This window comes from Vanacampus margaritifer, chromosome 13, assembly GCF_051991255.1.
Source record: "Vanacampus margaritifer isolate UIUO_Vmar chromosome 13, RoL_Vmar_1.0, whole genome shotgun sequence".
Classification (NCBI taxonomy): Eukaryota; Metazoa; Chordata; class Actinopteri; order Syngnathiformes; family Syngnathidae; genus Vanacampus; species Vanacampus margaritifer.
In genome coordinates, this window is record NC_135444.1 from 17,049,749 (window position 1) to 17,075,377 (window position 25,629).

At 40.3% G+C, this 25,629-nt stretch overlaps 1 protein-coding gene across 1 annotated transcript; it reads right to left on the reverse strand.

Moving 5' to 3' along the window:
* Window positions 1-5,600: 5,600 nt before the first annotated feature.
* lrrc52 (leucine rich repeat containing 52) lies at window positions 5,601-17,937 on the reverse strand. The gene is made up of 3 exons (XM_077584724.1): window positions 17,429-17,937; window positions 16,722-17,260; window positions 5,601-10,737 (listed from the first exon to the last, which is right to left on the reverse strand). Exons 1-3 carry the CDS (start codon window positions 17,536-17,538, stop codon window positions 10,436-10,438), a joined length of 951 nt encoding a protein of 316 aa, XP_077440850.1. The 5' UTR covers window positions 17,539-17,937; the 3' UTR covers window positions 5,601-10,435.
* Between the last annotated feature and the right edge of the window lie 7,692 nt (window positions 17,938-25,629).

Genomic DNA, 25,629 nt, shown 5'->3' on the forward strand with positions numbered 1-25,629 from the left:
CTTGTGCTGTTGCTGAAAAGTTGACGTTTGCAAACCCCGGCGAAATAGACGAAGAAGCAAATTTTTGCAAAGTTTTTGCTTCCTATACTAAACACCCCGCCAGATATACTTAATTTGTATTTGGTCTGACTGCGAGAGAGAGAGAGAGGGCAGTGACTCCTTCACTCCCCCCTTTTTTTGTTTTTTGAACAATTAGCTTTGGGCCCTTGTCGGGTAAATGCACATGTGGAGAATTCATAGCCCTGCCTCAAGTATTACATCACCGCCAATGAATGCTCATAAAATCTGCCACTTGTAGGAGATAACACCTCCTCCTGTGCACCCCCCAATCCACCAGACATGCACTTTAGCTGGCATTTGCATAATCCATCTCCATGTATTACACTTTCTTTCTAGTTGACTTTCTCGTAACGTCTTCTTCCTTCTGCTGGTTTGCCATCCAGAAAAATTAAATGCCTCCCTTTTGAGGAAAATAAAAGACCCATCTAGTAAGTGTGCTTACCTCACTTTGAAGCTCACAGAAAGTAAAGAGTTAAATGCTGAGTTAATTTGAAATAACTCTGTTGCTAACCAAAACAGAAGTCAATATGTGCCCTGTGATGGGTTGGAAACCAGTCCAGGGTGTACCCCGCTTCTCTCACCAAAAATCAGATAGAATAGGCTGCAGCTCCTCTTTCACCTGCTGGTTGGATTATCCCAGCTGAATGAAATCTGGATGTCGATTGAATAGCCTTACGTTTCTATTTCAAAGCTGTTGACAGGCGGGTTTTCAGGATGCTGACAATGCCGCTTTTAAATACCCTGAAATATTGAAAACAAACCCAGGTGCTGTTTGCTTTCCATGCCGAGCGTAATGTGAGAACACGTGAATTCATTAAGGCTCACGATGACCCGCTCGGATGAGCCATTTAGCTTCAACACACTCTTGAAGCACCTGCGGGAAGGGAAGCAAATTAGCATTTCAAATAGGGATCACTTTAGGCCAGGCCACTGCGTGTATGTGCACGCGCATAACTACACACACGCACGCACCCATGGAAATGCTCACTCATGGCTGAGGTTGAAGTATTGACAAAACATTACGCCTACACGCATACACCTTTTGGAAAAGAAAAAAAACAATCTAAATCCAGTGGAGAGGCTGAGCTGAGCGCAGCTGGAAAGCGCTTGAATGTGACATAACACAAAGTACTCCCACAGCAACAGTTTAAATCACACACGACTTTGATATGATCTAGCTTAGCTCAGCTTGAGTCCAGGCTGTTCTCTTTTCTCGTCTGTTTTCCTGCCTAATAGAGGAATCCCACAAAAATGTTGCCGATAATACTATTTTTGATAAGGGTTGATCCATTGGGTAAAATTGATGTAGTTGTATCACAATTGTAAAACTACAAAAGATATCTCATAGGAGAACAGGGTTGTATTTGTGAAACAAAATCAAAAAAAGATAAAAAATGTAGTTAGAATAGTTGGCTGGCTATTTTCATGTTCATATAAAAATATTTTTGATAAAATAAAGTATAACTAAATATTTTTGGGGAGGGTTGTGTGTGGAAAATGTTTTGTGAAAAGTAGTTTTTTTTTTTTTTGAAAGTCGAACATTTTAAAATTATTAAAAAAATAATAATAAAAAATTAAAAAATTTAAATTAGGAGAAAAAATTTAACTGAAAAGAAAAAATGCATAATTTCGAGGCAGTAATAAATTATGTACGCAAATTATATAATATTTTTAGGTAAAGTCGTTGCTTCGGGGGAAGTTGTATAATTCAGGAAAAAAAATTGTCTAAAAGTTTTCATGCAAAAAAAAATTGGGGAGAGAAGAATGTCTAATTTTCAAGATTAAGTGTTGCATATTTTTAACAATACAGGTAGTTTAGAATAGAATTAGATTATATATTTTTAAGAAAAAATGTCTATGTTCTAAATATTAAAGCCTTATATTTTCAAGATTTTTTAAAAGTTATATATATGTTTAATGTTAATAATATGAATATGCACATACATATTTTCAAGAAAATTTATTTTACTTTCAACATCCAAAGTTGTGTCTGCTTATGCGAATATATGTACATATATAATTTTCAAGATTATTTTTTTATTTTTTTTAATTTTTTTGGAAAAAAGTGATGCATTTCGGGCGAAACTGTCAGTTCTTTTGTTGTACATTTTTAAGAACAAACTCATAACATTTTGAAAATTAAGTCACATATTTTCAAGAAAGAAAAGTACAATCATACATCTCTAGTGTTTGGTCCACTTCCAAGCTTCTGTGAAAAAACTCCCAACAGTCGAGTGTGCTGCATAGAAAAGTGCTGCCTATTGACGTGGGCGTCCATGAGTTTTCCACAAGTATCCGTCCACAAAGCGACTCACTCTGGCATGCAAATGCATCCCGCCGTGCTAAATCCATTAGCACTTTACCCTCCAGTCACCAGTTATCTCTGTTATCAGCACGCCGGAGACAAAAAAGAATAGCAGCTACAAAATCAACACGGCCTCAAAGAGACACGTTAGATAAACGACTTTTATAGAGAGGATCCATTTACACGAGGAGAGGGATGACAGATGATTCTTCATCTTTATCAGTAGTCATTCATCATGTTGTCAAGAGCACAAGAGAGCATACAAGTTGTGAGCCGAGGTTTTGGACCACACTGAAGGAAAATATTTAAACAACTTGCAAAAAAGTGTAGATTTGAAAGAATATTTGTATTTTTTAGGGATGGGCGGGTAAATCTTTATTTTGAAGATGGGTTACATTTTTTTTGTGTGTGTGTGTAGCTATTAATTTTCCAGATTTAAAGTCATGTAAGTAATTTTTTTTGAAAGAAAGAAATGTAAATTTCCAAGAAAAAGTCTTTTTTTTTTTTTAGATGAAGAGTTGCAGGTTTTCAAGTAAAAAAAACTAAAGACATATTTTGCATAGTGTGAAGAAAAATGTCCTATCTTTCAAGACCTATGTATTAAAGAACAAAAACACAAGCATTATATTTCCAAGAGAACCGCTGTATATTTTTCTCGGAAAAAAGAGAAACAAGTCCTTTATTATTGAGTGAAAAATCTAGATGTATATTGTTGAGAAAAAAAATTGCATATTTTTGGAGGGGGAATAAAACCACCATTTGATATTCGTTGTATATACATTCATAGATATATACTGTACAGATGTATTTATATTCAGACCAAATTACACATGGGTGGACTCTATCCGCATCATGATTCATTTAGGTCAACATTGGATCATTCAGAAATCATCAGGGAACTTCTGAAGTCAGTTGGCTGCACTGAGAGAAAAGGGGGTGAATCATTTTGCACTTTTCAGTTCTTTATTTGTAAAAACAAAAATTAAATTTTGTTCCACTTCACAATTGTTTCCCATTTGGTGTTGATTCTTCACACAAAAAAAAGTCACATTTTCTATCTTTATGTTTGAAGCCTGAAATGTGAAAAAAGGTCAGAAAGTTCAAGGGGGCTAATACTTTTGCAAGGCGCCGTATACTCATTCTACACACAAATCACACAGAGTATAGCAAAGCGTCATAGGTGAAGCGAGGGAAGCCCGTGTGGAGGAGAGCAGGAAGCAAAGATGTTTCCCACCCTCTTTTTTTCTGTCTTTCCTCATCTCTTTTGTATCGAGCAGTTTTCAGCCAAATGACTTTTTAGCTTGCAGCCTCCGCGTTGACGTCCGATAGTGATTCCTGCCAACTCATCTCGCTTCTCTTCTCGCCGCACGCTTCGATCTCGCACAAATATGTGTTCAGCTTATATGCCACTACGCTAGGCACACCTACAATGCGAACGCTTTGATTTGATTTCTCACTTACTCACCTAATGATCACGACGCACAAACTTTATTCAGTACATTCAGTTAATTAATTTTATTACGGGTATTTGCATTCCTGTGGTGACACTTGACTGAGGATATGACTAAAAGACATAATGAGACCTCATGCTGGCTACCACCACGGAAGCCCCCCCCCAAGAGGCTCAGTTCAGGAAAGAGAGAAGATTGAGGTTGGGAATTATCGTCTAAAGTGTTTAAATTGGGATAGTTGGAGGAGAAGGGGGAGGTATGGTGGAGGTGTGTGTCACAATGTGAGATGTTGGGGGGGGGCAGGGTGGTCCTTGGAGGGGCGGTGTGATGGTAATGAGTTGTTAATCTCAGAGGAGGATCACGTCTATTCCAGGAAGTGGGAAACGTTCTATTCTGAGCTTTCGTGTGACGATGCTTCACCTCTCATTAAAAGGGAAGTGTTAATAATAATACGGGTGAGGTGGGGTTGAAACCCTGACCCAGACATGAAAACCTCATTTGAAACTCTATCCCTGATTTGAACCCTACTTCAAAACACTCATTTGAAACCCTCATCTTGATTTAAAAACATGAATTAAAACCCTAAAACTGACTTGAAACCCTAGTTTGAAAACCTAAACATGACCTGAGACCCCATACCCTAACTTGAGTTTGAGACCCTACATTGAAACCCTAACCATGACTTAAATCCCCCTAACATTTAACCCCACTTTGAAACTCTAAACCTGACTTGAAACTCAACTTGAAACTGCAACACTGACTCAAAACTCTACTTTGAAACCATAAATATGACTTGAAACCCCAACACTGATTTAAAACCCTACTTTGAAACCCCGGCACTGATTTAATACCCTACTTTAAAACTGTAAATATGACTTGAAACCCTACTTTGAAACCCCAACATTGTTTTAATACCCTACATTGAAACCCAAACTATGACTTCAAGCCCTAGTTTGAAATCCTAACACTTGAAACTTTACTTTGAAACCTTAACATTAATTTAAAACCCTTGTACTGACTTAAGTCCATAACTTGAAAGTCTAAATATAACTTGGAACCTTAAAAAAAATTGACTTTAAAACCTAACCTAAATCAAATTAACTTGAAAGCCTAATTTCATACCCTAAACCTACACTGACTTGAAACCTGAAACCTGACTTGAAACTCTTCTTAAAACCCAAACCCTGACTTGAAAGCGGTACTGCACTTTGAAAGCTCGCTGTCATGAAACAGACTGACAGACAGTTCACATCAACTACGAGGAACACAAAGGACCAGGGGCACAAACAGCACCACTCGGGTTGACACTGTGTGTGTACGTGCGCTCGGTCTGATCCCGTTATTTCTCTAAGGGGGATGTTAGCTCCTGAGCGTGAAGCTCATATAGACCATCTAATGCAATAACACACTCACACACACTGCAGCAGCGTCCCAGGGCTCCAACACGAGCAGTTTGTTCTCCAAGTGTGAACTAGCATGTTTACTGCAAGTGCACGTACTGTAAAAGGCAACGAGGCAGCCCAGCCGGGCTTAATGGAGGCTGAAGCCGACATATCCACGGAGGTCGACGTCTGCGTCAAATGGGACATCCGTCTCGCTTGGCACACCATCTCCTCTTGTCTCATATAGCGGGCACAAAATAACTAGCTATTGCTGTACTCTTAAAACTGCGGGGTCAAAGTAACAGAGGACTCCATCCAGCAGATGGCGCTGTAGCAAGTGTCAGTGTTAAAAAAAAAAAAAAATTGTTCCACTGGTCATCCATAAAGTCTTTATTGCTCATGATACATGGTGTACAAAATTAAAGAAAACTCTCAAAAGAAAGGACAAAAGAAACATCAAGCAGGCGTATGTCGCTCTTAAGTTAATACCAGGCGCACGTGTGCAAACACACACACAGACACGCACACACGGAGTGAGGACCGTTTGGTTGTGTTGCATTTGAGAACCTTGTGGGGACCTGACCATGTAAAAGTTTTGCGTTGAAAGGAAAATGAAGTTAAATTATTATGAATCAAATCAAATTATTTTCCCATGCTCAGGGAGTTCCAAAGAGATCCACAAATTAGCTGTTTATGTGTTTCAGGGAAAAAATAGGGGTATACCCAAAAACTTTTTGAACCGGAAAATCTTCTTTTTGATTTAAGAGTACATCGAACTGAACCGAATCAAATTGTTCCACTTTTAAATTGATCAAGATACGCATCGAATCGTCTTTTGGTGGAGAGCTATATCTTAAGGAAAGGACACATTTACAATACTGACAAGTTCATTCAAATTTATATGTAGCATATTGAATCGAATCCTAATCCCACTGAGTCAAACCGAATTGAATTGTTCCACTTTCAAATTGAACCGTCCTTGAATCGTTTCACACCCCATGTACTGAAAACTGTATTGAATCGTGTTTTTTTTACGTGGAAAAATGCCCACCCCTGGAAAAAACAAGCTAAAATCAAATGGCATTAAAAATAAATGAATTTAGGAAAATTATATCAAAATCTTAAAAGTATAAATAAGTAAGGTTAATTATATTCCTTTTTACATTTAATAATTACTTTTAATAACAAAAATGCTAATTTACAGTAAATAAAAATGTTACGCGCTATATAAATAAAAATGACTTGACATTATTTGGCTTTTTTTCCCCCAAGAAAGAAAATAATTAAATAAAATTCAATTATTTGATTTTGTGATCATGTTAGAATGCTCCACAAATTAACCATGTAGAAAAAAAAACATTTGGATAGAAATTACCATTTCTTTGAAAAGGAAAAAAAAAAGCACTTATCAAGTTTAATTAAAGCAAATCAAATAGACGAGCCCCTTTTGTGTGAATACACACGTTAAAATAAGAATATGTGCTCGGTTAATGTTGATGCTCTGACATTAACTGTGCCCTTGACGTTTATCTTGTGTGTGTTTTTGTGCGCGTGTGTCCGACAGATGCAAGATTTGTGTGGCTGAAAACGTGCGACACATTTGGACTACTAATGACCATAGCTCGTTCAAAATTCAGCATGCCTGTTTTCTTGCCGTCCAGTGTGTGTTTCTAACAGAGCTAACGGTAGAATTGATGTGTATATATTTTCAACCCTGTTATCTGCATACATTGTTATTTTTTGTGGACGTGGAAGTCAAGTAAAAAAATATTCGTTATATTAATACATTTACTGATTAATGTTGCCTTTGAAGCAGCAAATTCCACCCATTTTTATCCAACCGCAGGGGACGGCCATTTTGCCACTTAATGTCATCTGAAAATGACATCACAACCATGGCTCACCTGCTTTCCGGGTTTGGTCATGTGACCTTCACAAGTTGAGCTCGCAGGCACTGTGATGTCATTTCCTGTGGACAGGAAGTGGCAAAATAGCCACCCCCTGAGATGGATAAAAACGGGTTGATTTTGCTGCTTAATTTATATTTCACAAAAACATTATTAATCAGAATACCGTGTTTAGACTAGTGGGGTAGCATAGCATATATTATTGTAAACACAATTTTTGATTTGACTTTCACTCTAAATACTAACAATTACATATTCTCAAGCATTATGTAAAGAAAAATGCTTGTAATGCTAACCAAAGATTACCAACCGGATCCCAACCATAAATTATTCACTTTTTTCTTTGCCCCCATCCCCCTTACTCCAATAAGTTCCCTGCTTATTGTTTATGGACATTCCTTTCTAGTCCTACTCACTGACAACCAAACGGCCTTGGTGGAGGTAATGACATGGTAGACCAAGAGCTGATTTTGAGGATGAGCTCGCTCCTTGAACGGGACTTGTCGTGAATCAGTCGTCTAGGCGGCTCAATGGGATGTGGTGTGATCGTGTTGCCCCACTTCCACACGCAAATGCACACACACTTACACACACACACACGCACACACACACACACACACACACACACACACACACACACACACACACACACACACACACACAGAGAAAGCAGGCCTATAGGCCGAGGTCAGCCGAGCCAGTCACTTAGATTCCTGTCGAGCACGGCGACGCACTCGATCACTCTGACGTGGTCTCGGTGCGTTAGCCTGATCCACTTCCTCCACCAGCACTAGTTGCCATCCAGGAGATAGCCACGTGTCAAACACACGCACACACACTCAATCCTTTCTGTACACACACGCAACATTAAAGGTAGCTTGCACATGTTTTTCTGTTTTACATTCATCTGTTGTTGTTGTTTTTTGGTTCGAGGTGCGTTTTGTGTGTGTTTATGGAAAGCATTTATTTCATGCCCTCGCTAGTATAACAACTGTGTGTTATTAGTAATGTTTTTCCCACACTAGTAGGTCTACTTTGGCATATAGGACAACCACATTACTAGTGAAGCAAAACTACCAGTGGGCATTTTAGTGCTACTAGTAGTACCCAGAAGGCTACTAGTACTAATTGGGCATAAATAAGAAGACATTAGATATCAGACTTGAGCCTAGCAGTGTTACTAGTGCATCAAATGCGTATGTATGTTTCAGCATTTATTCAATATCCAACACGTGCGTAAAATTGTCCATGTACTGTACTAGTACACTCACTCCTCCTCACTAGTAGAACTGTGTTACTAGTGAGGCAAAACTACACCAGTTGAATCCTGCATGTTATTAATACTAGTGAAACACTAACTAGTAAAAAAATGTTTAATGACACTAGTTGTACTAGTAGCTCATTGTTTTTATTCTCTCACACAAGTAGGACAACTAGTGTGCAGGTAACGTTGAGGCATAACTACTAGTGGGCATTTTTGGTGCCACTAGTAACACCCAGGAGGCTGCTAGTGCGAGTCGAGGGCAAAGAATGTAGTAGTACATGGATGAACATTTTGCTGGATATCGTGGATATTGAATAAATGCTCAAATGGCTTTTCATATGTTTTGGGATGTTATCAATTGGGGTATGTATTAGGAAGTAGGAAACGTATATGTGTGTGCGTGTGTGCGTGCGTGCGTGCGTGCGTGCGTGCGTGCGTGCGTGCGTGCGTGTATGTCATTCAAATGTCTTCTTGGCATCACACAAGTGTTGCCAAGAGCATCAGCCCGTGAAAAAAAACAAAAAAACCTCTTTGTGTGTTCTAATAAGAATTTAGTAGGATTTTGTACAAAAATATCTAAGCATTGTTTTTAGTAAAGTAATCCGTAAGGTAATTCCATTTTAATAATATTACAAATATCATTAAATATTTATATATTATGGAAATGAATACATAAAGGGGAATAATGTTTTTTTTTTTTTTGGGGGGGGGGGAAATCCTACTAAATTCCTGACAAATTATGTTTGTGTAGGGGGTTATTGCTCTCAATAAACATTTTAAAATGTTACCTATTCACAAGGTAAAGGCATACAATTAACTTTTGGCTTTCACACGCACACACGCACACACACTCACCCTCTCACACATTCTGTTCTTGCGTTGAGGAATATGTCAACTATTAGAGAGGCTGTGTTAGGAATCATTCACTTGCTCCCTATCCACTATACAGTGTTTCCTCGCATATTTCCTCTTTTTATTTATTTATTTTTTTAAACCCATCATCCATTATTCACTGTAAAACTACTTGCTGGCTCATATAAAAGTAGTGCTTTTCCGCCATCTTGTAGCATCTATAGGCAATTGTAACCCTTTTTAGGGAAGCATCAATTACTAGCTGATTATCGTGATTTGGGGATGTTTGGGACTGAGCCGTGCTGCACTGGACAAATTCACATCTGCTGATTGTGAATATGTGGAAGTCCACTATATGGATTTTTACATATTTTTTTACACACTATTGTTTACTCATCCATCTGTCAAACAAAAATAGTTTTGGAACACTACTGAGGCCCTGTAATTACGTCCTTGCTATCGCACGTTTTGGTCATTTTAATTCCTTGACTGTGTTTTTTTGTCTGTGTTTGAGATGTCCTCTTTTATTGGTGGTTCTTGAATGCAGCACAGCTTCTCTCTTCTCCCATGTTGTCTACTTTGCAGTACAATCTGCCTGAATTCCATTTACTGTGAGTAAATGTCAAAAATGAGTTGATGACTTTATTGTAAAGTGCTAGTGCTCATATTTGTTTGCCCATGTGTGATATCACATCAGTTTGTGCTAGCGTGTTATACAGGCTAATATGTTATTAATACTTTTTGGGTAGCCTCATTTCTGTTGAATAATTAAATAAATTTCGGATTTTGGTCGACTATGTAATATGGGTTTGTGATTGCTTACGCGCTAGATGTGAAGTGTTGATGCTTTATGATCCTCTCTGTTTTAAGTGCTGCGGCGCTCTCTGGTGACATCTTGGAAAGTAGTCCTTTGTCACCATCTTGTGGCTTTTAGAGGCAACTATAGTGTAGTAAAAAAAAAACTTTGAGGGCTGTCAATTACTTGCCGGTTTACAATACACTGTATTCCTTTTCTAGTGACCAATGGTTGTTCACTACTTTTCCCGATGCATTGTGGGATACATTATAAGATAACCTATACTTGCTACACATTCCAATCTGCATGACTAAATGGGAAACTCGTGATATAGAGCACTAAATAGTGGCTAGCAAGTGATTCCAAACACAGCCAAAATCCACGGATGGAGTCTTTGGTCTCAGAGTCATCGGCGGCATCAGACCTTGCTCACGTCCCCGTTTCCCTGCTTGCCCCCGCCGCCCCCCCTGGCGTCCTCGTCGCTGCTGTCCAGCTCCTCGCTCTTGCGTTTGCTGTAGCGCTCATAAAGCACCATGAGCACGCCCATCACCCACGCCGACACCGTGCCCGCCGAGAAGATGACGAAGCCGATGGCCACGAAGAAGAGGTAGTCCCAGTAGCCCAGGCCCTGGTGGCAGTCCGCCCGAAGCTGCAAACCCACCTCGGCCAGACGCCGGCCCGCCAGCTCGGCCGGACTGTGGCACACCGTTTGGCCCTCGTCTGGGGAGGGAGAGAGAGAGAGAACGGAGAGAGCTGACGAGAAAACAAGCAATCTCATCTTGTGACCTCAAACCCAAATGTTTTCAGTCTACAAACAAAATAAAGGAATTTGTCTCACTGTTCCAAGGCTTTTGCAGAGAGTTAATTTGCATATTTAAGGGCATTGTATCGTTTTATGCTTAAAATAGAAGATTGAAAGTCACAAGGGCGCTTTCATCCTCCAATGGAGCAATCAGAAACAAGAGAACAGTCGAGGAAGCGTTTTTTTTCCCTTTTTTATCATCTCATCTAACTTCATCTCTCATTAGCGACACACTAATTGACATCCTCATCATCACCCGGCCCCCCTCCATCCCCCCCTTCATGCTTAGTTGACTCTGCGAATAATAATGGCGTGAGAGGACGAAGGAGCGGAAAGACAATTAGATGGAGGGGGAACACTGGAAAACTTTCTAATTTGTGTTTTTTACGGACTGCATCGTCAGTTGATTCCGATTCAGCACTTTGGGGCAAAAGTGCTTCATGAAGTGCCGTCAATTAATTCTTTGCATAATTTGTTTTCCAATTAATACAGAGTGAATACTTAACAGTGAATTTAATGTATGGCATATGATCAAATTATTTAAATTATTTTATTTAGTTGTAAAGATACATTGGGATATGACAGAAGTTTATTACCTATATTTCTCAGTAATAGCCCCCCCCCCCCCCCCCCTTTATATAAAACCCCCACTACAGAGGGGAGACTGGCCACTTTCCCTTTGGCTGATGGCTCACACTGTCCATTAAAGTGCACTCAAGACACCAGGGAGGCCAAAGGGTCCAAACATTGCAGATGAACTATGGAGGGAAGAACGGTCGGGAACAATCTATGCCGGGATGGGTCTTGGTCTCGACAGGCTTCCTCTTCCTGTCTTCCCCTCGCCAAACGCTTCCTCCTCCCTGACACTCCTGACACTGTCACCTCAAACCTCATCCTTCTCTGTCACCCGCCATCTGCGTCCTATGACACTGATGCATGGCCTTCTTATATGAAAAGTACATTGTGCGATGCTACACTTACTCTGTGCGGTTGCAATTTGCCTGTAGAGTATTCCTGGACAAGGTGATTTGTGCTGAATAATTTCTGAATATAGTTGTTTATGTAATGAGATTCAAACCCAGGATCTCTCAACTGCAATTGTCAGGTCGCCGCCATATGGTGCTTATAGCATTGTGAAACAACAAACTTAAACGAAGCCTTTAAAAGACTTTTAGTGCTTTATTGGAATTCTGTGCAGGTTTAAGGACAAATGCAAATGACTACGTAATGAGTTTGATTCAAGGTTATCAACACTGCCCACATCAATACCAACCGACTTTTTTTTTTTTTTAACCACCTCACTTTATTTGCAAGATTTTAATTCCAACTTGATCAGCTCCATCAACCTCGACAAAGGAAGACGAATAAGTAGTGCTGGACGTTTTCAAAGTGGACTTTAGTGCCTGGCAGATAAGAGTGCTGACAAGTGGCGCAAATGTCAAGGACATCCCTGACAGAGACAGCTTTTCCTGGCCTGGCTGACTGATGGGAAGTAGTGATAACAAGGGGGTGGGGGGGAAACACGGTGAAAAAGAAAATGACAAAGAAACAGGAGCCCGTGATGTCTCTGTTTATCAGAGGTGGCAAAAGTAGTCACAAACTAGAGCTACTAATGTTAGCTTCCGATATTAGCTTTCAACATTACCTCTAATGTTAACCTCCAATGTTAGCTGTAATTTGACCAAACAATGTTAGCCGCAACATTATCTAATGTTAGCTTCAATGTTACCTTACAAAGTCAGCTACACAATTAGCGCTAACTTCAGTTTCCAATTTTAGCTTGAACGTTAGCTTCTGAAGTTAGCTTCCAATTTTACCTCTGACAGCTAAGGAAGACTAACTTTAGCGGCACAACATTTTATCAATTGATCATCAACAACTAATCAATTATCAAATTAATCAATAACTATTTTGATAATTGATTAATCAATTTGGAGACCTTGTTTGGTCAAAGGTGTACCGCATGTACTCTGCTTTCACCCAAGGTCATCTTGGATTGGATCCAGATCACCCATGACCCTAATTAGGACAAGCGCTGAAGAAAATGGTTGAATGGATAATCTGCAGACCTCCACCAAGGCTGAACTGCTGACAAAAGTAAGAAAACCGATAGTTTTGTTTGACTTCTGAGGCTTTTTGCCCCCGCAACGCAATCAAGTGATTATCTAAAGCTGGAGCGTTTGAAATGTGCGCTGATGCTATCAAGGAGCTTAAACGCAATCATCACGGCGCCTAAGAATAGTTGACCTTTTCCGCATTCACGCCTTCGCTCTCGTTCTTCAACGTTAGTCAGAACGCCGTCGTCCTCCTTTTTCAGTTTCTCCAAAGCAGCTCCTCTTCCTCTGGCAGAGGATAAGTGCAGAGCCACACTGAAGGTCGGCTCGCAGCAAAACGCTCTTATCGCTTGATTTTTTTTCTTTTTTTTTTCTCCCTTCAGCCCCTTTTCACTCAACCATCCTTCCGTGTTTCGCTCTTCACTACTTGGACAAATGTAGTGAGATGCTCCTCTTCAACCCTCGTGTTATGCTGTGGAGCAGATCCCTTTTCCAAGTTTGAAAAACTCGACAAATTAATATTTTAAAATTAAAAAAGGGCTTTGATAACTGTATTTTCTATATGTATCATGTAGAATTTTTTTGGTTTGGTTGTGCTTTGAGGGAGAAATAACAATTACATGTGAGCAAAAACTTTTTTTTACATTAAGATGACTTTTTTTTAAAATAAATTTATTTTTGATGAGAGATACATTTAAAAGAAAAACAAACAAACATTACTTCCCCCCATAACTTTTCATTAGAGTTGAATGAATTATTTGTATTTCACGTGGGAGATTTCCAGCCGTTCTGAAAATTAGAAAAAAAACACATCTCCCATTACTTTTGTCCATATGTTGAGTTTTGGCTAGGCTGCACAACTAGGCCAGCTGAATTGGATATGCTTCCAATGTGCTGAATAATGCATGCTGCGCGTGTATTGAATGATGCGATTGTCTTTAATGAATTGGAGTGGTGGCCTCATCGCGACCCGCCGTTTGTCCCACATGCTTTGTTTTGTCACACCACCGCAGTTCATCTCTTGAGTTCATTGCAGATGAGTCCACTTTCACTTCTTCTTGGAAGTGAAATTAACGTATCTGGAATAGTGACTTACTTTGTGCACGTCTGGATGCAAAGCGCTTGTCCGAATCAGCGCGTCAGGCCACTCAACCGTTCACTGACAATTAGCGAGAGCAACTGCAAGAGAGAGTGCAACGCTGCAGGCACGGAGGAATAAATAGAATGGAGACACTACACGGAAGATTTTCCTTCAAATGAGTATTCACACAAATATCGGACACTCTTCAGTAACCTCACAGGGTGCTTGTGATGGCAAAGGGCAAAAGGGTTACAAAAACCATAGAGTAGGAAATTAAAGTCGTTGTGACATAGGAACGATTGCTAACAACCAGTAGCATGTTGCTAAAAGGATCATGGCTTGTGATAAGCGCAGAAAATTACTAGTGGTGATGGCAATTAAAAAAACTGTCATGTTAACTATATAGTAGGAAATGGAAGTAATTTAAACATGAGAACAGATGCTAATTGATTTAGTTTGTTGATAAGATTCAACATTAGCTTCTTCTAACGTTGCCACAAAGTTAGCTTTCAGCTAAGTTCCAAAATAAGCTTCAACAATAACATTAGCTTTCAATTTTAGCTTCAACATCGGTCTCAGAAAGTCAACTTCCACTCTAATTAATTTCTCATTTTGGTACTAACTAAAGAAGACGATATTAGTTTAACCGTTCGCTTCCAACATAGCCAATCACGTTACAGCTAAGAAGCCATTAGCTTCTAACGTTAATTTCCATAGCTTAGCTTCAAAATGAACTTTAACAATCAACATTAGCCTCCAGTGTTAGTTTACCACCCTCCTTTTTCGCACTTCTTGCCTGCCCTCTACTGGCTATTTAATTAATCGTCCTTGGATACCTTGAAAAGCGCTATATAAATCTAAGGTTTTATGTACATGCTATGTTTTAAAGTGCTCCCCTGTTCTTTTTAATCCTGCCTCAATAGGCCCTGAAAGTGATTCCCTTGTCCTGCCATTAGACACACACTTAAGTGGAGTGTCTTAAAATACAACGCTCCTCAAAGGGAGCACATTATTTGACCAGCAGCATCATTAAAAACACGTGAGTGAGGAGAGGAGTTGAAGCGTGCAAGAAGTGATACAAAAGGACACCGTTGCCAGCCTTCTAGTGCCTTAAGCTAGTGCGTGTCAAATTGGCGTTTATGAGCTGTAGTTTGGGGGTCTAGTGAAATAATTTGCATAAATTATGTTGAATCATGTAATAAGTGCATACCAACATATGAGAACCTGGGTGTCAATGAAACACAAAGCAATTACTGCTTAATCTTAGCTTTGGGCCAGTTAAAATCTCTGATATTGTGATGTGTCATCACATAAATTTGCTGTCACTACATGAATAAAGTGTTGTTTTTAATTAAGGAAAGGGTCTTATTTTTATAGAAATCGGAATTTTGAAGCTGTAGTTTGTTTTTGATAATGGTGTAATTTTACGATTATAAGGTTGTTGTTTTTTTTAATTAACTTGTGACCTTTGACTGTCTTCACTTGTTAAATTTAAGACTTTAATATTACAATATTAGACATTAGACTTTTATTAGGAAAAATGCATTTTTGTCCCTGTTATGATAAAAAAAAAATTGGAAAAAATACAACTGTTCTCTAAAAAGTATGAATTTGTTATCATAGCCTCAGGAACGTTTTCCTCTAAAATCAGCACGTGTTTTCCTGCCTACTTCTGAACTGACGTACTCACACTTTTTGGGGGAACCTATTTGCCGTTGCTTAAATCACCTCAACTATTTGCTGGTTTTGTATGCTTTCTTCAAGGTGGATTCGGCGGTCAATAGTAAGTGATTACTGTGCACAAGTTTTAATTTGGTTCCTTGGAAAATGTTCTCCCCTGTGAGGGTGTCCCCAGGGCAAAAAAGTTTGACAAATCCTGCCTTAAGCATTACTGGCTTCAAACACATAAGCAGCATTTACATGGACTTTTCCCATCAACTTTGTCCCATGGGCTTGTCATGCTGTCTTCATGTAGTACACACACGTTGGGGTAACGGCGCGATAAGTGTGCCGCTATCTGAGATTAAACTGCACCACAATCGCATCATCTTAATGAGCTGACGTGACAACAAGCAACATGGAGACCTTGGAGTGCGTTTGGAATACTTTTCGAGATAGCCCCTTACATGCTGGCTATTTTAGATGGATTTTTGCCTGTTTGCTGTCCTGTGTGTCAATTTGCCAACTTGGCGCAAAGACCGACACTTTAGGCATGAAACTGATCCTGTTAAGGCCCACTTTGATGAGTTATGTCTAACCCGGGGGTTCTCATGGTATGTTTTTTTTACTGTACGTGGCCCTCAGTGGAAAGAGTTTAAATATTCCTAGTCGTCGTCTTTTACACACTGGACATCTAAGCTGTTTTACCAACACATGGTTCTGCATGTAAGGTACTGATGCAGAATCGGAAAGCTTGAAATCAAAATGGCCGTCTTGCGAGGTAGTATCCTGGTATAACAGAGGCGCAGTGTCTAAGTGACGGGAGGTATAACAACCAAGACTCACAAGCCACGCCCCTTTGCGTTGAAATCAATGAAACAAGTATCTCAGTACGGCAAACGATAAAAGTGGTGCGAGCGTGCACTTGAGTTCAGTCTTTGTGAATTCTGACTAGTCTACCAAATAGACTCTGTACCAAAGAAAGTACCCTTTTATGACTTCCTAGATTATAAGGAAATAAATCTTTAGTCCATTTAGAATACAAGTCAACAAAGTGAAGCGCTAAGCACTTTCAAGACTTTTGAACAATTCCTTCATCCATCCTCACCTTGGAACTTGAAGCTCTCGATCTGTACCCAAAGGCAGAGGTCCTCCGTGTCGCAGTCGCACCTCCACGGATTCCCGCTGAGTCCCAGAGACCTGAGGGCCGGCAGTCCGATCAGACCGCTGACGTTGAAGGCGGTCAGGTTGTTCCGGCTCACGTCCAGGACCTGCAGTGCCGCGTTCTCGGCAAAGGCGTCGGCGTGGATCTCCCCGAGAGCCGGGTTGTCCGTCAGCCGCAGCATGACCAGGGACGGCAGAGGCCCAAAAGTCCGCTCATCGATCTGCAGCAGGGCGTTGAAGGACAGGTCCAGGTAGGCCAGCTTGCGCAGGTTCCCGAAGGTGGACTCTGAGATCTCCGTGAGGGAGTTGTTGCTGCAGTCTAGGTAGACCAGGTCGGACAGGTAGTTGAGCTGCAAGGCCGGCAGGTCCCCGATGCGGTTGTTGGAGATGATGAGCTGCCGGGTGGCCAGGGGAAGATCGGCCGGGAAACGGGTCAGCTCCCGCCCGGCGCACTGGACCACCAGCTGGTCGTCGCACACGCACCTAAGATTCAAGAAGTCCAGGAATTTTCAAAGTCGGAACACTTTGACTGACATGCAGTCTCTCGAGCGTTCAATTCGAAAACTTCACAAAATTCTACCAAACAAGTTTAATACAAAATGTCACCAGAAATTTCCCGGAATCATTTTTTTTTTGCAACCCTCCACGCACCTGTCTGGGCATCCGGCCGTCAGAGCCGGCGAGGGGGCCGCCCCCATCACGAACACCAAAAGGGACAGGAGCCGCAGGGAGTGGGCGCCGGGCTGGCGGGGGACACGCATGACGGGGGCCGGGAGCCCGGAGCGTCACGGAGCGGGGACGCCGCCCCTGGTCATCCTGGGATCCGAGCTCTCGGGATCCAGTCTCTCGTAGTTAGTAAGTCTCCGACGGGCGAGCTTAGCGGACTTTGCCCCACCAAGTCACCGAATCACCCCCGTGGTGACTCATGCTGGTGAGTTAGTTGTCCCCGGCTGAGTGCATGACGGGGGCGTCGGTTCCCGGGGCCAAAGGGTTGACCCGCGCACACTCCTCTGATCCGAGTTGAGCCGTCTTTTTCCTCCTCCTGCGCGGCACTTCTTTCCGGTAGAGGACGGAGGCTGCGCGACGCGTCCTTCCCGCTGCTCGGCTCGGTGGACTACTGATGCTCCTGAGCGCTGAGCTGCCTTTCTGCTGAGCGCCTGTGCACGTGACCACCAGTGTGTGTGTGTGTGTGTGTGTGTGTGTGTGTGTGCGTGTAGGGATAATTGTGGGGCTGACGTAATCAGGTGTTCATGCATGCACGAGACGTTTAACCTCAAATGAAACACAACTCTTTCCCTCTCTTCTGTCTCTCTCTCTCTCTGTCTCACACATACACTCATGAAGTATTGAACGTGCTTTTAATGCCCTCGCATGTGGGCAAGGGGAGCCACAGTCGCCAATGTGTTTTCAGACGTTTATTGAACGAGCCCAAATGCTCACACACTGACGAACCTCAAATTGTGACTCTATCCTATTCTTCTATTTCTAGTCAGGACTCAGGCAGCAAAATTTTGGACTAGTAGTCAGAGACTTGTGTTCAGACACAATCACATTTAGAAAAGGATTCGAAATCGTTCCACTCCTGATTCTAGTCAGTACTCGGGAGGCAGCATTTTGGACAAGTTAGAGTCTAACCTCTAAATTTTAGAGGCTTACTTAAGGTAGATGTCCAAAATTTTGTGGGTTTCCAACCCTGTTTGTTCCCTAAAAAAAATGTGAAAGTCAGCATTTTAGACTAGTTGGAAACATGTCTTTAAAGATTTGCTTGATATAAAGAGTAAGGAAATTGAGTGAAAACACTCGGGCAGAAGCATTTCGGACCAGTTGAAGAGACTTCATAGAGACTTATTTGAGACTGAAATTTAGATAGAGACTTTACAGGTTTGCTTTCCAAATAGTATTGTGACTCTTTTCACTTCTCTGAGTTTTAGTCAGCGCTCAGTCTGAAGCATTTTTGAGAAGTTGAAAAGACTTCAGAGATACTTGCTTGGAGGTGAACAGTGTTCAAATTTAGATAGAGACTTAACTCTTTGACTGCCAGACGTTTTCAGAAAAGGGATGCCGTGGGTGCCAGCCGATTTTAAGCATTTTGACTGATCTTTCAAGGTCCATAGAAAATTATGTGTTTGGACTATGGAAACACACATACTACCAAATGAAAGATTGGACTCTCATCTTTCATCAGAAAAAAAAAAGTTTGTTTCTACCTTATTCCGTTTTTGAGTAATCAACAATAGAAAATGGTTAGTTTCACCTGTTTTGAAAAAAACGTCTTTTAATGTCTTTGGCACTCCTCCATAGGATTTTACGAAACGTTATTTAACGTTTTTGGCAGTCAAAGAGTCAAATTGTGACGCATTTCAATCATCGTACTTCTAGTCAGCACTCGGGCAGAAGCAGTTTGGACAACTTGGATAGGCTTTATTGAGACTTGCTTTTGATTTATGTCATGTCCTTGATATAAAGAATAAGAAAATATTGTGGGAGACTTGTTTGTTTTCCAAAACATATTGTGAATATTTCCACATCTAGTTCTAGTCGGGACTTGAGCAGCAGCTTTTTGGACCAGTTGGAGTCTTTTTTCAGAGATTTGCCTGTTGTATAGAATGTGCTAATTTCGTAATATTATATATACATTTGATGGGAGATTTTCTACAAAAACTATTATAAATCTTTTCACTTTTGCTTTTAGTCAAAAGCAACATTTGGGGGAAAGTATGATCATTTTTAGTGTACATACGTATATGCTGCTCAATCCTTTTAAAATGTAATCACCAGTGTGGAAAACGAATACATCTTTTAATTGTCTTATTCGTAGCTAGAGTCTATTTCATTTTGTATTTGCATGACTGTGTAATTTTCATTCAAATTTTTTCGTCTCAATCATCGCTGGGCCCCAAAGCGGCTTCAGCAGCGGCGGTAGCAGCGCCCGTCTGAATAACAAACACAGATAGAACAGACCTCGTCTTGTATGCACCACTGGCTAATGCTTCCCCCTTCTGTCCCCCTCCCAGCGGCGTGTTGACTTCATTATGCATATTCACGTCAAACTCCAGCCGCCGGTTTATTCATTAATTTTACATTTTTAATTGCGGGACTCAGAAGAACAAATTGGACTCAGTTGGATGTTGATTGCTTATTTAATAAATATTATCCATGTAGCTGTTTTTGTTCAGTTTTTCCCCATTGGAAATTACATATAGATAATGTTTTTCGTACTTGCTGTTACAAGTAATAACTAACAATTATGTATGTTTGGAAGTTAATTTTTACTGTAGTATCAGTGTGACGGCAGTGATGATATCAGACAATAGTGGTGAAGCAGCATGTGGTTCACTTCCCAATTGTAAACAATTTTGTTTAGTATCACTTCCCATCAAAGTAAAAAACAACTCTTTGTGCTTTAGCATGGACCTCTACAGATTTTTATGTGACCCACCCACCCCCACCCCCCCACCCCGAGAGCGAAAATTAGTATTTATAGTGACATTAAACTCACTTGTGTGTGAAAGAGTCCATGAAAATGAAAATTTGTGGCGTACATTTTCCCCGCCCTGGTAATTATGTGACGGCCGCAGCCATTCATCAGCATTAGGTCGCTTCATTAGCTAAAATGACAGAGTAGTCACCTTTGTGAGACCCCTGAAAGCAAAAAAAAAAAAAAAAAAAAAAAAGCTTAGAAAGCATGACCAGTGGAGACAGATGATCAGTTATCATATTTTTAATTGATTTTTCAGCTGTACATTTTTTTTGCCATTAACAATAATAATTCCCCCTCCAATTGTCTTAGTTTTAATCAGTACTCGAGCAGCAGTCTTTTGGGACAGATGGAGGTGTGTCTTCATAGACTTGGTTGAGGTCTGTGCAAATTTAGTGGGAGAGCAAACATGGCCCATCATCTGTTCTTTAAAAAAATAAAATATGATAACTTACATTGATGTTTCTGCATTTGGCAATTTATTATTATATTATATTATTAGTATGGGATTTTTTTTTAATGGGCTTTAGGTGAACTGATGAATACACACACGCACACACGCACGCACGCACATGCACATGCTCACCCACATACAAAAAAAATATATATATAAATATGTGTGTATATGTATATATATTTAAAAAAAAACCAACAACATTTTTATTTTATTTTTTTTAATTTATTTGTTTTAAAAAAAAAAGGAGAGCAATGATGATGTCAAATCGAATGAACAATACTGAGCTCTCCTGAAACAAAACAAAAAAAATAAAAATAAATTAAAAATAAATAAATAAATAAAATAAAAATTGTGAATCCGAACATTTATTCTGTACTCAGGCAGCAGCATTTCCACCTGTTGGAGATACTTTATTGAGACCCGCTTGAGGTAAACATGGTTGAAATTTAGACAGAAATAAGATTGTGACTTTTCAACCCCCCTAGTTCTAGTCAACACTCGGTCAGAAGCATTAAGGACCAGTTGAAGAGTCTTCATAGAGACTTACTTGAGGTGAACAGTGTTCAAATTCAGATAGAGGCTTCCAAAAAAAAAAAAAAATCAAAATAGTATTGTGACTCTTTTCAACTTCTTCTAGTTCGAGTATGCACTAAGTCAGAAGCATTTTTGGATCAGTTGAAGAGATTTTACAGAGGACTTGGTTGAGGTGAACAATATTCAAACACATTTCAATCATTGTAGTTCTCGTCAGCGCTCGTGCAGAAGCAGTTTGGAGCAGTTGGAGATTGGAGAGGCTTTTTTTTTTTTAGACTTGCTTTTGATTTTGTGGGAGATGTTTTTTTCTCCTCATAGGATTGTGAATCTTTCCACTTCTCCTTGTTTTAGTCCATACTCAATTAGCAGCATTTTGGACCATTCATTTATTTATGGAGTGATTACAAGCTTTTTTCACCAGTGTTAGCAAGTATTCTGTATTAAATATCAACATTTCCACTGAAAAAAAGCACAATTCCCCGACAATGCATATGCCATTATTCTTGTCATCATCAACCAGTGCAGAGCCGCACGTACATTCTGACTTCTCACGTCTTTGTTTTAATGTCTGTGTCCTCATGCGTGAAGCTATAACTCGTACCTTTGGCTATAACTCTTTCCTCTCGTTATAATAGTTCAACGAGACCATCTTGCCTCTGTGCACTTTTCCTTCAGATTATTGGGCTTCTTTATTCCCCTCCGGAACACGTCCACCTCCATCACACTACAGGTAATGTAATTGAAGTAAAGGGCAAGATCATCCCTCAGTTACAGTGATTAGGTTTATAGCTTTTGGCGTGTGTGTGTGTGTGTGTGTGTACGTGCTTTTGTGTGCGCGTGTGTGTACGTGCGACTGTTTACTGAATCCAAAGTTGCCACATTATCCAATTCAGGATTTAACTTAATTGACCTTATCTGTGTGGACAAAAAGTAATGTGACACCTGGCATTTTCTTACACTTTCCCTTCTTCTTATTTCTAGTCAGTACTCGGGCAGAAGCATCTCGAACCAGTTGGAGACTTGCCTTTTAAATATTTGGCCCCAAACAGATTCAATTGGAGATCTATGACGATTGTTACTCCAAAAGGATTGTGAAGCGTTCTGCATTTCATAGTTCTAGTCGATACTCAAGCAGCAGCAATTTGGTCCAAGTGAAGACTTATTGTAAGATACTTGTGAAGTTTGTTTCCTAAAAAAAAAAGGATTATGACTTTTTATGCTTTGCCAAGTAGTTAGTACTCATGCAGCAGCATTGTGGACCAGTTGAAGAATTATTTTTGGAGACTTTTGGGCAACGTGCTGCTGCTCTAGTACTGACGAGAACTCGAAGAAGTGGAAAGATTCACAATCTTTTACGGGGCAACACACATGACTAAATTCACACATTCATTGGCTTTACAGTACACTATGATGTTTTTATTTTATTTTAAAAAAAAAAAGATTGTGAATATTTTCTCTTTTCCTGGTTCTAGGTGACACTTGAGCAGTAGTATTTCGCACCAGTTGCAGACTTATTTTAAGAGATTTGAGCCAAATAATGTAGGGATTTATTGTTGTTTTTCCACTCAGAAAGGGTTGTGAATATTTCCACTTCTACTAGTTCTGGTCGGTACTCGAGCATCAGCCATTTTGAAACCATTTGGACACTTGTGAAGTGTCCCAATATGTTTGTCCAACGAGTGTAGGTGGAAGAAAATGCTGTCTCCGTGCATTAAGCCCATAAATTGCCCGGCGACATATTTTCCTCAATTATTTCTCGTTATCCGTCTGAGCATCCGCATTACACTCAATCTAAATGATCATTTCTGTTGTTTTTGGAAAAATAATCAAGAGCAAAGGGAAGACACTAATCGAGATCTTCCCTTTTGGAAACATCATTTTTGAACTGACTGTTACCAGTCGATCCTGCCTCGCTTCCGCTGAGCAAAGGAAATGTTCAAAACGTGACAAGATGTCCGACGCTAAGGTCAAACACAATGTGTGCGCCCGCGGTGCATCGCTGCATCGCTGCATCGTCGTCTCGCTCCCTGGCAGACACAAGCAAGAATAAGGAGAGAGGAGCAGGAACAGGATCACTCCCTAATATGACTCATGTGGGCTGTCACCAACAGGCCTCGCTTTGACCAGATGCTGGATGGCTGTCGGGATCGTTTTCGTGACCACTTAAGTAGGCAAAGACAAGGATTTGGATTTGAATTTTCACTCCAAATTTATACAAGGAGTGATGTTCGGAAGTGAGAAATTATCTCTTTTGCTAGTTCTAGTCTGTACTTGGGCCAGCGTGTCTTGTGGGACTTGGGGTAAGCAATGTGCGGATTGTGAATCGTAAAAGATTGTGACTTTTTCCACATTTCCTAGAACTGGTCGATAGTCAGGAAATTTGATCTATCATCCTAGTTCTAGTTATTTCTCGAGCAAGTGCATTTCGGACCAGTTGAAGATTTGTCTTTAGACACTTGCTTGAGGTAGACAGTGTTGAAATTTAGTGAGGCACTGTTCATGTTTGTTCTCCAAAAATAATTGTGACATTTTCCATTCTTCCTAGTTCTAGTCAATACTTAGGCAGCAGCATTTTTTTGAGCAATTAGAGACTTGCTTTCAGAAACTTGCTTGAGGTAAAGAATATGTAATTTTGTTGGAGATGTTGCGTTTTGTTGTTTTTTCCCCCCTCTAAAAAAGGATTGTGGATGTTTTCACTTCTCTTAGTTCTAGTCGGTACTCAGGGCAGCAGCATTTCAGATCAGTTGGAGACTGAGAATTCTGTTGAGATAAACAATGTTCTGATTTAGGTGGAGACCTGTAATGGTTGTTCTCTGAAACACATTGTGAATCTTTCTATTTTGCCTTGTTCTAATCAGTACTCGGACAGCAGAGTGTTGGGCCAGTTTTACCCTTGTCTTCCAAAAATGACGGAATTTTCCCCCTCGTCAATGTCCCGTCTTCTAGTCACTACTCGGACAGCAATATATTAGACAAGTTTCACTTTTGTCTTTAGAGACTTTCTTGAGGTAGATAATGTATTATGTTTAGTCAGAGACTTATGATGTTTGTTCTCTTTGAAGGATCTTGCCACTTTTTTTTTTTTTAGTTCTAGTCAGCACTCGGGCATCGGCATTTTAGAGACTGCCTAGAGGTAAACAATGTGTAGAGTTAGTGTTAGTCGGAAACTTGGGACGTTTGTTTTTCAGAAAGGATTCAGTCAATATTTCTATTTCTACTAGTTCTAGTCAATACTCGAGCAGCAGCAATTTTGGAACACAGTAGATCCGTATTTAAAGACCTCCTTGAGGTAAACAAAGTGTAGATTTAGTAGAGGGTGACATGGCTGTCGTCCTCTAAAAAGGATCATGAATCTTTACACTTCTTATAGTTCTAGTAGGTACTCAGGCAGCAACCCTTTGGACCAATAAGCTCAGTGAAGCATGCTACATAAAATAACTTTATCCTCTAGCGTTTAGGCTGCAGGTTGTTATTAAAAGCGACCGCTGTTCACCGTGGAGGTCATAAGTCTGATATCTACGTCTGTGTCCTTGACCACAAAGCATCGGTGTCATCACTGTCCATCAGGCTCACGTTGTCTCACACACACTCTGGCGATCCCGCAGCGGGCATCGCCTACCTCCAGTTTTCCGTCTCATTACGTACACATACACTCGAGAAGGGCAAAGGAGGTGACCTGTTGCCCCTCCGGAACCAGAATCTTGGCAATCCGTCGGGTAGCGTTTCGCTCGACTGCAACAGAAGCCGCAGACAGACCTGAGCGTCAGACCTATTCTTTTACGTCTTGATATTACACCTCATGTCTGGACATACACACGTCTGCTCAGTCATTCATATCACCGTCTGGCTGTAATTGCATAACCTGCAAAGACCTGCTCAATAATGCATGGTTAAAGTAGTCGTGGCAGCCTGGTGGAAAACCTTACCGTGTGTGTCTATGTGTGTTTGTGCTCTGTGGTTACAATAACAACCAAGCGATTTTTTTTTTAATATGTCAGTCCAAAGTTGCCATATTGTCCAATTCAGTATTTTTTGACCTTATGCGTGCAGACAAAAGTAATGGGACACATGACATTGTCCAAAGAAGGAAACATTGTGCTGGTTTTTATTTGTGAAAAATAAGCATACATGTTTTTCACGATTGTTATAAAAAAAAAAATTATAATAATGTGTAAAAACGTAGACGTTGTGTAGCCCCGCCCCGCCCCGCCCCCCAAAAGAAAACCTTAAGCATTTTGTGTGATAGATTATTATGAACATATAGTTAGGGGAAGAAAAATACATTTTAAGAATATATATCCAATTTTGTCATATTAAATAACAAAGCGGCCCTGACCACTTGTTGCAACAGACACATAGAAAATTTGAAGTTTAAAATGTCTG